At 38.5% G+C, this 12,621-nt stretch overlaps 1 protein-coding gene across 4 annotated transcripts; it reads left to right on the forward strand.

Annotated features, from left to right (window-relative positions):
- Positions 1-135: 135 nt before the first annotated feature.
- LOC111872735 lies at positions 136-10,420 on the forward strand. Of its 4 annotated transcripts, none has more exons than XM_023866894.2 (5): positions 136-264; positions 1,087-1,311; positions 5,233-5,359; positions 6,867-7,025; positions 7,648-10,420. In XM_023866894.2, the coding sequence occupies exons 2-5, from the start codon at positions 1,141-1,143 to the stop codon at positions 9,921-9,923; spliced, it is 2,733 nt and encodes a 910-aa protein (XP_023722662.1). In that variant the 5' UTR covers positions 136-264; positions 1,087-1,140; the 3' UTR covers positions 9,924-10,420. The 4 variants fall into 4 exon arrangements, with proteins under 4 accessions (XP_023722662.1, XP_023722664.1, XP_023722661.1 ...); XM_023866893.2 differs by lacking the exon at positions 136-264 and adding an exon at positions 287-394; XM_023866896.2 differs by lacking the exons at positions 136-264; positions 1,087-1,311 and adding an exon at positions 271-394.
- The last annotated feature ends 2,201 nt before the right edge of the window (positions 10,421-12,621 follow it).

The raw sequence follows: 12,621 nt of genomic DNA on the forward strand, positions 1-12,621 counted from the left end.
GACGCACGCGCGAGGTGAGAACCGTGGATTTTGCAAGTACACTATATCGAAATGATCGCAATTACTACGCCATGCGAGATTATGACTTGTGCTGCCATCATGTGTGGAGTAGAGGTGAAGAATGTCAAATGCTTGATGGAAAAGGAGGGGGGGGTGAGAATTGAAAAGCGCCTAGTGTAACAGAAATCAGCGAAACCTAAAAGTAGGCGTACGTACGGATATAATAATTATCGATCATTCTCGATCGCAGGCGATGAATTAGAGGTAAATGACGTATGGTTTGATGTTTGCTTGACAGTATGTTGCATTAGCGTACGCTCACAGTGTACTTGTCCTTTAATGGCATTTAAAAAACAATTTAATGCGCCATGTAATATCATCAGCAGGTTTTGTGGTGAGTTATGCCTTTGTAATATTCAAAGAAACCTTGTCCTACAAAAGCAAAGTCTAAATGAATGAACCGCATTTTATCAAGCAACCCTTGTTAATAAGGTTTTGTACAAAAGTTTGTATTTAATGTTAAGAAACATGAGTTGCATTTAATAAATATTTTTACCACTTAAAATTTATTACTTTTTATACATATTTAGCATAATATAATCGCAAGAACAATGCACATCTGCTTTCGGTTTTGATGAAACTGACGTTTGTTCCAACACATACTATGGCATAACTAATGAATATGTAATCTTATGCTCATGTATGTTTTTTATGAAAGTTTTGGATTTGCCAAAAGCAAAAAAAAAAAAAAAGAGTTTGTAAATTCTGGTTAGGCAGAACAGGACTTACAAATGATTAGTTGCATGAAAAGATATCCCAGATGGTATGTATGTCATTAGTTGTATGAGGTAGTTACTACATTGAGGCCTCAAATTCAACAAAATAACATTTAAAAATTCTGTTCCTGCAACAGAGAAAACTGCATTTCCATTACAAAGACCAGTTAATTCTGTTCAGGAGACTCATTCAAAACCATTAATATATTCTGTGCACAAAATACAGAATTTCTAATATTAGAGCAGGTGGTTTATATAGTAACCACTGTGCTTTAAAAGGTTAATACTTATTCATTTTTTTAAATTTTAGACTGATGAGCTTCATGATTAACAACCCGTGTGATTCAGCACATTGCTTGCTGTCATGGCATCCTATAGGGAAGAAGAAGATCCCTTTGAAGAGGATATTGTATTTGACCAAGCTGGATTACTAAGCAATACAACTAAAATGAATACTGCCATACGGAGAATGTCTAGCGGAAAATGTGCACTGTTTGCAAAAACTCTTGGACTCTGTGGAGCTTTCTTTGGCCTGGTGAGACTTTCTTCACAAAAATGACTCCAAATCAGTTATAGGATTTGGGTGGGCTGAGACAGGGTACCAGCCTTTTTTGTAAAGGAGAGTCCAAAATTATCTGTTCATTTTAATAGGTCAGAAGCTTCCTGATACTGTAATTTCTTGGGTTTCACTTACAACTTTCTCCACCCTTTCACACCATTAGAGCTGGAAAGTTGCAACGCATAGGAAAATAGTTGGACTTGCTAATTTATACATCGAGGTTCTTACCTTTGTTGACTGGTTCAGGGCTCTGCATTTCATGATGACCAGTGCATACAAATTTTGCCAGTGAATCAGTGTGCCTGATGAACAGTAACGTTTGGAATTATGAGAAGTTATTAACTTTGTGGTCCGCTTGATGGAATTATGTTCCACGGTGAGCAGTGTGGCTCATGCGTGGGAATTTGTTTATGATTTGTCAGCAATGGGTGGCAGTTACCAGGTCCATTAGCCATTTGTTCCCTGTTACAATTAGTGAGCAGTGTATTACATCATTGCACTTTAGAACAAGGTGTACTTCTGTATGTCACCCATGTGAAATACAGATCTGCTAAAAGGTGTCGGCAAAAGTTTTGACATGAATTTTGTGATAAAAAGTTCCCAGCAGACAAACAATTCATAATTTGGTGAATAAACTTAGAACAACAGGATTCTTAATAGACAAGAAAAAGAAAACATAGATGACATAGGAGCCAGACTTGGACACACACCTAGCAAATCACTCAGATGTCTAGCTCAAGAGACTGGCTTGTCAAAATCTAGTGCAAGAAGGGCAACATAGTTGCTGAAGCTTAGACCCTGTAAAACAACAGTAATCCATGCACACCTTGCAGCCACATGATCCAGCCAGCAGGGTTCATTTTTGCAGTTGGTATCAGCAATCTGTCGTCGAAGGTGAGATCGATCTACACTTGGCATTCTTTTCTGACCAAGCGTGATTTCACTGGTAGGGATACATAAATACACTAAATACACTACTGTGGTTCACAGAATCCACATCTAACCCATGAAGTCCTGCTCCAACCAGTATAAGTCAGTATCTGGTGTGTTGTAAGTGCAAGAAGGATTGTTGGATGTGTGTTTTTTAATGAAACAGTTAATTGCAATTGGTGAGTCGATTTATTGAACACTGATATATACAGCTTGTAACTACAAGTAACTATAACAGCCTCACACTCTTAAGATCACTGTAACTGCAGTACACATAAAGTCTTCACTAGTCATTTCCTGGTAACAGATCCTAACAGTGTCCTCTGCTAGTATCCTTACCAGCTGGTGAATATCCCACAACACTCTCATTGCTCCAACTGATTAACTCCCAGGCTGGGAGCCATCTCACACTAACCTCCTAGTCTTCTCTTCACTGACTGACTGACTGACTGACTGACTAACTAACCAACTAACTAACTAACTAACTAACTAACTAACTGCAGCCCCCACATGTTCTGGTTGTCACATCTTGGCACAGACTACACAGAAAACATTGTCCCCATAGTAGTTCAGTTGTTGCTTGTCAAGACTGCTGTCTAGCAATGGACATTGTTTTGCAGTCATTGCCTAGCCACTGGTCTTTACATGCAACATTATGTACAGCTCATTCTTGGGGAATTCTTTCCAGAGTTACCAGAAGAAGAAAGACTCTGTGGCTGGTTTCAGTAAGACTCGGCTACTGCTCACCCTGCATAGATATTGTCACATGTTGGGTGTATAACGCGACAAATAACTTCATGCCGTATTTGATATAGCGAATTTATTGAGCACTCGCTCTCACAATCACACAATTTACAATCTCACAATTACTGCCATCAGCAGTATCACAAATTATCACATCAAATCCTCTAACCACGTGCTTGGGTCTTCTTCCCGCGACTGCTTCTATATTTCAACTGTCTTTGGCAGCTGCTACATTTTAACTGCCTTCGGCGGCGGCTGTGTTTCAACTGACTCCTTAGGCAGTGCAGTTCTCTTATAAACCCTCAGCCAGACAACAGGAAAATGCCTCGCTTCCTTGTTGCCTATTCACTGTGTTTACAGGTGCTGCTGGGCCATGCTGTCGAGAGTTGTTTACTGCTACATAGCAACTGCGGCATCCCCCACTACGTCACCGCAGGGGAGGGGAGTGGAGTGTTGACTGGCTTTTTACTGTAGTAGCGACAGCGCCCGATGTTGTTATGTCACTGCTGGCAGGGGAGGGGATGTCCTCCATAGTCCAATATGTCACAATATCTATGCAGGCTCTGGGGACATAGTTATCAGCAGTGATATTTGGCCAGCAAGTTCACCTGATCTTACTCCTTGTGATTTCTTATTCTGGAATTGTTTGAAGGACAAAGTTTACAGCAGTAACGCCCAAACAGAAGAAGAACTAAAAGAAAATATTCATAGGGAAATTGCAAATTTCCTGTAGAACAGTTTCAAAGGGTAAATCAGAACCACTTCTTCTAGTGCGAGGAATGTCTGCGTGTAGATGGACAGCATTATCAACACCTCCTGTGATCTGTGAATTGTAACTACACTCAACTCTCCATTATCCGGGATAATGGTGGGGATGGAAATCACGATTAATAGAAAACCCGGTTAAGACAAATTTTATTAATAGTAGTACTGTAATACTGTACCTTCGTAATACTACAGGCCTACCTGTATTTAAATTTATTCAACCTCATTTTTATGTCATCTCATGGCCTAGTTAATACTTTTTTTTACATTACACTGAAGTATGAATTAGTTATTTCAATCACAGTGTTCAACAATATCCAACACTTCATTCATTCATTCATTCATTCATCAGTAATCTGTCAGATGACAGGTCCACAGTCTCTTCCAAAATAGTTCCTCCACTTAATGCGATCTTCTGTTTTTGGAAAGAGACTATCCAGGAAAAGTGATAATGTGGTAGTTTTTCCATTTGCTTTCCACATCGCAGTACAACAGCCGTTCAAACCACATCCAACATTTAACACTTAAAAAATTTAATATTGTCATTTGCTTTTTCGCAGCATTTTCCTCTTTATGGATATCCGTATGAAGCCTACGAAATATTATCTTGTCACTTAATAAACGATTCTCTTCACTCTGAAGATAGTCTAGCAAGGATTCCAAATTATTAAGAGCAGCACTGTCCACCTCTTCGTCATTCTCACTTTTGTTTTTTTCAAATCTCAAACTGTTTGTTCTCCAATACTGTATTGCATTGCTAATTGTTTAACTACATCTCTTTTTCCCAACTGATTGATAATTTCAAGTTTCTGTTGAATACTTAACACAACACGCTTCCTTTTATACCCTGACATTTTGCTAATGCACTTGAAGATCAATACAAAGATACTAACTGGGGTGATGTATCTGTCCTTGAAACTTTCCACAAATCCTTGCATTCTTTCACCCCTACCCTAGAACATTGTGTTAGCATAATGGGACCAAAGAATGCAGAGCTCGGTTCACACTAGTGCGAAAATATTGTTACAACTCACCATGTGAAACAAAAGTGAATTAATATTAAACAACATATAAGCCTCAGTAGCCCCGGTTAATTGAGAGTTGACTGTACTTCATTCCAAACATTATCGGCCAACAGGCATATTGATTCACTGGCAAAATTCATATGTGCCTTGCAGCCAGTAATGTACCAGTCAACAAAGGTGGGAACCTCCCTGTACATCTGCCCTTAAAACATATACAAAAGACTTGACACCACCTTTTCACGTGAAGACATTAGTCTGATCTAAAATTATGCACAATCCATGAGGTTGGTCCTTAATTTTTCCCATTACACAAGTTTCACAAAGGATTCTACTCTGTCTTTAGGGTTAAAAGGAAGATTCTTTGTCTTGCACTTGAAACACTATTCCTGGCAAAAAATTACATGACCTTTACAAATCAAGTGTATTATTTCAGGGGCTATGCATTGCAATTCCTGGTCCAACTTTTCTGTCTCCAGTAACAGACCTGCAAGCAGATGCATCACCAGTTTCAAGCATTTATGCTGCAAGATCTTCTGGGTACTTAATTGGCTCAGTTATGGGTATGTAAAACCCGTTTTATCTATTTTGATGGTACAGACTTGTTTCTATTTTAAAAATACAGTATGATCATCTGAAGTTGGAGAGGTGATTACTCCTCATGTCACGTTAGATCAGCTGGTAGTGAACTTGGCAAATCAAGAGCCTCCACTCATGACACTTTCTCTTTAACATCACCCCAATAAATCAGTGAAAAGCTATTGTGAAGTCAGTCTGTGTGTTGTAATTCCAAGCCCCTGCTACTGTACTATGAGTTCAATCTTGTGTGAAAATGCCATGTGCGAGTTACATATTGTGATACCTATGTGAAGTTGTACAAGAAAAGTAAGGAGAATGTTTCAGCATAAATTTCAGACGTTACAGTTCCAGACAGAAAATCTGTCTGCATAATCACAAATAAATGAAGACAAGGTCATTACTGCACAGAGAAAGAATCAAGTCAGAATGCTGTACCCTCACTGCAGAGGAACATGAAGGAGTGAAAGGTTTAAACATTATTCTCGAAAATCCCTCACATCTTTCACATGAGACGGGGTTTCAAGAGCGGCAGCATGGACTGCCACAAAAATTGTGAAATTGAAACCTTACAAGATGACAGTTGTTTGACCCCAGTGGTCAGGCATGTAACATAAAATTACATAATGTTGGCTGTTGAGCAGTTTACTGGAATAGTTCTGACTGAGAAATAGTGATGTGCATAGCCTCTTGCTTTGCAGGGTCCACAACCAACCAGCCCAGACTGACACATCTAACTCCCCTGCTAGAATGAGCAAATGGCTCTCAGATGATCACACTGTATAACCTAAGTTTTCATGGTATTACATGCAAACTTTCAGCATAAAATAATTCTTGTGCAATAATTAAGTTATGTTGAGTACCCTAAAGATGGAGGCAGCAGGTTCCTCCAAAACATTAGTACTCATCTACCAACTACACAGTTACATATCCCAGAAGACTGTCACCTTGACAATGAACTTCGTGCTTAAATTTTAACTTTTATGTCATGTTTGTTGACTATATACAGTATTGTAATAAATTTAATGAACACTAGCATGTGTAATTTTAAATGATGACCATAACTCACTGGGATTTTAAACTTTTTGTCACAAAATATTAATGTATGGTTATTTTATGTATATGCCAGCAAGGACTGAAATGACTGTAATAAAGGTAAGGTAAAGTTGGCCCCGTGCTTCATCCATTAAGCATCACACCATGAAGACATATGGTGGAGTGAAGGAATAGCTCCACCATTCTTGACCTTGGCACTAGATAGAAGTGGTCAGCTTCATGCCTCAGCTGCTTTATCGCAGTACCCATTAGGTAGGAGAAAACTGTCTTGCTTGAAACCCAGGCTGTCCAGTTCATAGTCCGTCAGTATACTGGCTGAGCTATCCCAGCTTCAAATGTATGTAGTGCAATGGAAAATATACAGAAGATTACTGCACTCACTTGAAGTATTGGGGGTAACATAATTTCTATAAGCTGGTATTATTGATATTTTTGCAGGTGGAATCTTGTTTGATCACTACAACCGATTGTTCCTGCTCTTCATTAGTCTCCTTCTGACAGCCATATTTATTACAGTCACTCCTTGGTGTCATGTGCTATGGTTGCTGATAGCGTGCATGGTGCTCCTTGGTATGACAATGGGCTTTCTTGACACAGGTAATAAAAATTGAAGGCCTGAATGGTTAATTTCATATCTGTGTTTTGTATGATATATTTGTTCTCCTGTCTGAATAGTATGGCCCATTCTCAGTAAATTACAGAAAACAAAATCAGTTTATCATGTCACTGGCCTTCAGAATTGAGACTAGAAAGGAGGGATTTCTTGTGGTAGTAGTATATTCATGTCTGTACTTTCGTAGAGTATGACCCAGATGTTAATGCACTGATCACTGGATGTCTTATGACTGATATATATGATAGCAAACAAGGTGACTGAAAGAGTGTGCAACATTTAAAATGGAGTAGTTGTTAAATTATGGCAATTTTTTGTACTGTGTAAGTAACAGAATATGTAAGGATTTTAGGTTTCTTGTAATCATTTAATTGATATAACTTGTACTGAAGTAGTTGTTATTACACTGGGAGGCTTCCTCAGTGTAAGTTCCTCACAGTAGTAATACAGAAAACAAAGCTGCGTTATTCTTTCTGTGGAATTTCCATTTTAATTAAACTTTTATAAGTGCTAAAATTCAATTAACTGCCATTGGATACCAAATTTTGATATTAGACTGATATTGGTTGTTACTGACAAATGTACTAATTGTTTCCTATTTTTCAGGTGGCAATGTACTGTGTTTGGATTTGTGGGGACGAAACAGTGGGCCGTTCATGCAGGCCCTTCACTTCAGTTTTGGGCTTGGGGCCTTTGTTGCACCATTGCTGGCTGCACCATTTCTGCAACCAACCACCAGTGTTTTACCCACACAGATGGTCAGCACCGTTATCCCTTTCCAAGTTTCAGACCTGAATAGAATTGGGGTGGATCGTCAGAAGAGAGAATTGTCACAAAATGGAGAAAATATCACAGAATTAATTATTAATGTGGAGCCTCTAAAGAGCAATTCCCTTGAAGTTACTACAAAATCATTAGAAAATGTCTCCAAACCTTCAAGTCCAGTGGTTCCAGAAATTCCTGTAAGCATAAGCTCCAATCTGCAGTCTGCTGAACTGAAAGCAATGGATGACATAGATGCAAATGAAACAACTGCCCAGCCTTCTGCCACAACACACAGAGTACCAAAACGGAAACCCTCCAAAACAAATGCTAGTTCACTTGGTAATAAAAACTGGGACGATGTTCATGTTGGAGCTCTACCAAAGGAAGATCTCGAACCAATCTCCTCTACAACAGCTTCTTTGTCCATTGGTACCAGCATGACTGCAAGTTCCACTAGAAGGACCATGTTTCCATTCCTGTCTCCCACTTCAGAATCATATTCTGCACAGAAGCAAACCTTGAAGCTAGCAGCAAATGATACCACTATTCTTGTCAAGGAAGTTAAGATAATTCCTAGTCCTGTATATAAAATCACAAATGTTACTGGATCCTTTGGGAGTATAAACGATGGGAAGGACACTGACTGTAGCAAAACAGTTCCCTCTCTACCAAATACTGTAAACAGTGCTACGCAGTCTTCCACTGAAAATGTTACAGAGAACTTGTTGATCAGAGGTAACAGTATGAATTTCATAAATGTCAGTGGGAGAACACCTACTCCAGCAGTTGATTCTCTAACTGTATCAGTCTCCACAGAAGGCTCTGATCCCAAGATCAGTTTGTCATCATACTCAGAAGTTACAGCATCTCTTTCACACAATGAATTACTCAGGACACATGCTTACACTGTTTCTAAAATACCTGAAGAATTTGTACCATCTGGTGAGACAGAGGTTATTGTATCACACGTGAAATCAACCATGGGCATATCAAAGGAAGGCAATAGCCCTCAGTCACTTATGCAAGATACTGACAGCAGAGTTAATGGGGAACATAGAATCATTTCTAGCACAGAAGATTCAACTTTCAAATTAAATATGATAGCAGCAGTATCAGATACATTTCCACCTGGAAACTTGCTTTCCAGACATATCCACCACTCCAAACCAGTCACATATGATAATGATACAGAGGAAATAAACTCATTATTTGACATTGTAGCCAACAGAATAGAAAGATACGGTTTCAGCAAAGTGCAATTTACATATCTTATGGTAGGATCATTTGTATTTGCAATGTCGCTTGTATTTCTGGGCTTCTTGTGCCACAATCCTAGAGACCCCAAATCAAAACAAGATGAGGGGCCAGGTACTAAGATTTCAAACAGAGCCTTGCATGCTTTGCTTGTAAGTTTGATGGCTATCTTCTTTCTTTTGTATGTGGGCTTAGAAGTAACATATGGGAAACTGGTACTAGCATTTGCTGTGCATGGTGACCTCCAGCTTGCTCAATCGACTGGCCTTGTGATTGCTACTGTTTTTTGGGGTTCATTTGCAGCTATGCGGTTTGCAGCCATCTTCTTCTCCAGTGGGTTTGGCCCCATCACCATGCTGCTCCTCAACTTTGTTTTCTGTACTCTGGGGACTATTCTTCTGTCTACTATGGCTAGTCATACTGAAACAGCACTATGGGTAGGAACAGCTCTGCTTGGGATCGGCCTCGCATCTGTTTTTCCCACAGGCATACTCTGGATTGAACGTTATATCCATGTCTCTAACAAAGTGGCTGCAGCCTTTGTGGTGGGAGCATCTCTAGGGGAGATAGTATGTCCCGTTGCAGTGTACCGGCTTATGGTGAACAATCCCGCCACGCTGATGCATTCAGCAGTTCTGATAAATGTGCTCTGCATTGTGACCTTCACTGCACTTTGGTGGTTGGCCCTTCGACATGGAGAGAAGTACCGTGTAGAAAGCAACAATGGGTATCAATTGGCCAATCAGGAGGAAGAGGAGGAAATGATTGACACATCCCCATCCGGCAGTGTAGCTGCCTCAAGACGACACAGCTTCTCAGAGCACAGGACTTTACTTAATGGGAACCCACATAGAGGGCCTTAACTTTCTTACCTTTGTTCATACCATGTCACAGCATTCCTTCCCTTATAGCTTGCAGGTAATGATTGAATCATGTATATTCTGTGATATAAATACTGATGAGTGAAAACTTGTGTATACTTGGTCTGGTTCAGCAAACAGCAGTTCATTCAGTGTTTACTTCTCTTACAAAAGGACAAAGGAATAGCTAAATTCAGCCCACTATAAGCCATAAGTAAGTGTTCTGAGAATTACTGCCTTTGATGAAAGATTCATATGTGTGCAGTTAAAAAGGGGTAATTCTTTCCCATTGGTTTAGCTTTTTGCACATGGTGTGTATCAGTGAGATACAGAATTTAACATGCGCAGCTATAAAAATTAACATTCATTCAGTGTGAAATATGTATCACCAATATTGGACATGGTATTTCTGCCAATGTTGCATGGGTCAAATTTGTGTGTTATGTGAAGATGACAGTGTAATGCATAACATAAAGTAGTTGCAGCAGAGAGAAACTTCAGCACGCGTTTTTGGTGTTGTTTGGATTCAATTACTGAACAAGCTGGTAACTGCTGATAAGTGACATAATTATACATACAACTTAGGGCTCTAAAGCGAATGTGCAGACTCATTTTATTTTCATATTTTGTTGTGCAGGGAAAACACCTAAATGTTAACTCACACATTGTTTATTTCTGTTAAATTTATGAACTGTGTATATATATATATCTATTCATTTCAAGTGCCATTATATACAATAAATAATAACACCATCTAGTTAGTTTTTCATTGCACTGTATCACTTTTCAGAAATCATCTGGTTTTGTAATTAAAACAGAAAATACATTAGGAACTGTTATTAATTCAGTTATTTTTTTATGAATATATATCTACTAACCATATGAAATTTTGAGTTCTTACAGTGATGAACATTAAATATATGTACAGTCTTCTGGAATGTGTTGCCCTGTAGCTTGGTTGGTAGCTACAAACATTTGGAAGGAACCTGCTATTTCTGTCTTTGGGGCACAAGAACTATGTGCTTAAATTATTACATTTTGGGTTATGATACCATATAGTCTGGTAGTAGTTACCAAGTCCTGGACAAACCAGAATTGTTTCACAGTTGAGATAACCATCACCTAAATCTTCACTCTTGTTGAAGACAAATCCCATAGGTGTGTGCTTTTTAGAACTATTGTCATTACCTGTGTGACCACTGCTTGTGCTGGACTGATGCAGATACTTTGCAAATATTCTCCAGAAAGTCCATAGAATTTCCAATATTTCATATCTCAGTGGAGTTTAACTTCGTAACAAATAAAGTACAGTACTGTGCAAGTGAATACTTGCACAGTGTGTTCTGAATACAACTCTCTCTTTGAGAGCCACTGATACTAACGGTCAAAATAAACTCAAAACATTCCATAAAAACAAGTATGAAAAATAAAGCTATTCTTATGTTGCAGCATCATGTCACTGAAGGACATTTCACAGATAGGGTCTTTTCTAAAAAAAAAAAAATATTCCAGTTTTAATTTTATATAATTACCAAACTACATAGCAGCATTGTGGTATTTCATGATTCTGGAGTTGTCTTTGGAGACTGACAATCATCTAAACAAATATTCAGTATGTGCACACTGGTGTCCATTACCATCACCAGTTGACATCAGAAATTTCATAAAACTGCAGTTAAGAGTTTCATCACTGTTGCTGTTGCCACAATTTCTTGTTTCAGTTACCTGAAAGTGTATCTTTTACAAAGCCCCATAAGAAATAATCACAGGCTACAATCCCAAAGAGTATGGTGACCAGGACCACAAATGTCCAAGCTGTCCCATCCTGTTGAAAAAAAATTGTCAGAAATTGACAGCCATTCCTGGGAGAAATGGAGATATTCTTCTTGGAAGATGCAGGGATAATTATCACCAGTCACAGCATAAAAAAAAATGTACCTACAATACCACTTGTTCACAGATCACACTACACCATTTTCAGCCTCTTCTCCTAAAGTAAGCTTTTGTGATCTCCCATGCTGTCTCTATTTGTGAATCCCTCCTATTAACTTTTGAATGCCTGAATCAGTATCTATGACATTTGGTTATGTATTAGGGCTGTTTGTAAAGTAACCTCCAGTCACCTGTTTACAAAACAAGAACCGAGAAAAAATTATTATACACACAAAACCTCCTCATCATAGAAGAAATTAAAAAACAAGCAGCAATAACATTCTTGAAAATGAAATCCATACCAGAGATAACATGGGTAAGACAAATACCACCAGAACAAAAATTAAAAAAACAACCAGACATAATAAGATGTAATACAAATTATTTCAACAAATTAAAAATACCAATGGAAGTAGAAAATGCTGTACTCATGCAAAATCTACTAGATCATTGTTGTTCTTACAATATCTACCTTGACTTAATAGAAGGCGTAAAGAAGACAGAACACACACAAGAATTAAAACAACAAACAATAAGCACCATTGAAGAAAAATACCCATCATCAGAATGGCTACACACATATACTGATGGTTCTCTGATAGGCAAAGAAGCTAACGCTGGAGCCGAAGTTTGCTCATCCCTTTTCACACACTGTATAGCGGTAGGCAAAAACAAATCAAACTTCAATGCAGAAATAGAAGCAGTACTATTTGCACTGGAACAACTAATCAGCAGACCCAACACGTTTAATAAAGCAGTTCTGCTTGTG

The sequence above is a fragment of the Cryptotermes secundus genome, unplaced genomic scaffold (assembly GCF_002891405.2).
Source record: "Cryptotermes secundus unplaced genomic scaffold, Csec_1.0 scaffold2830, whole genome shotgun sequence".
Classification (NCBI taxonomy): Eukaryota; Metazoa; Arthropoda; class Insecta; order Blattodea; family Kalotermitidae; genus Cryptotermes; species Cryptotermes secundus.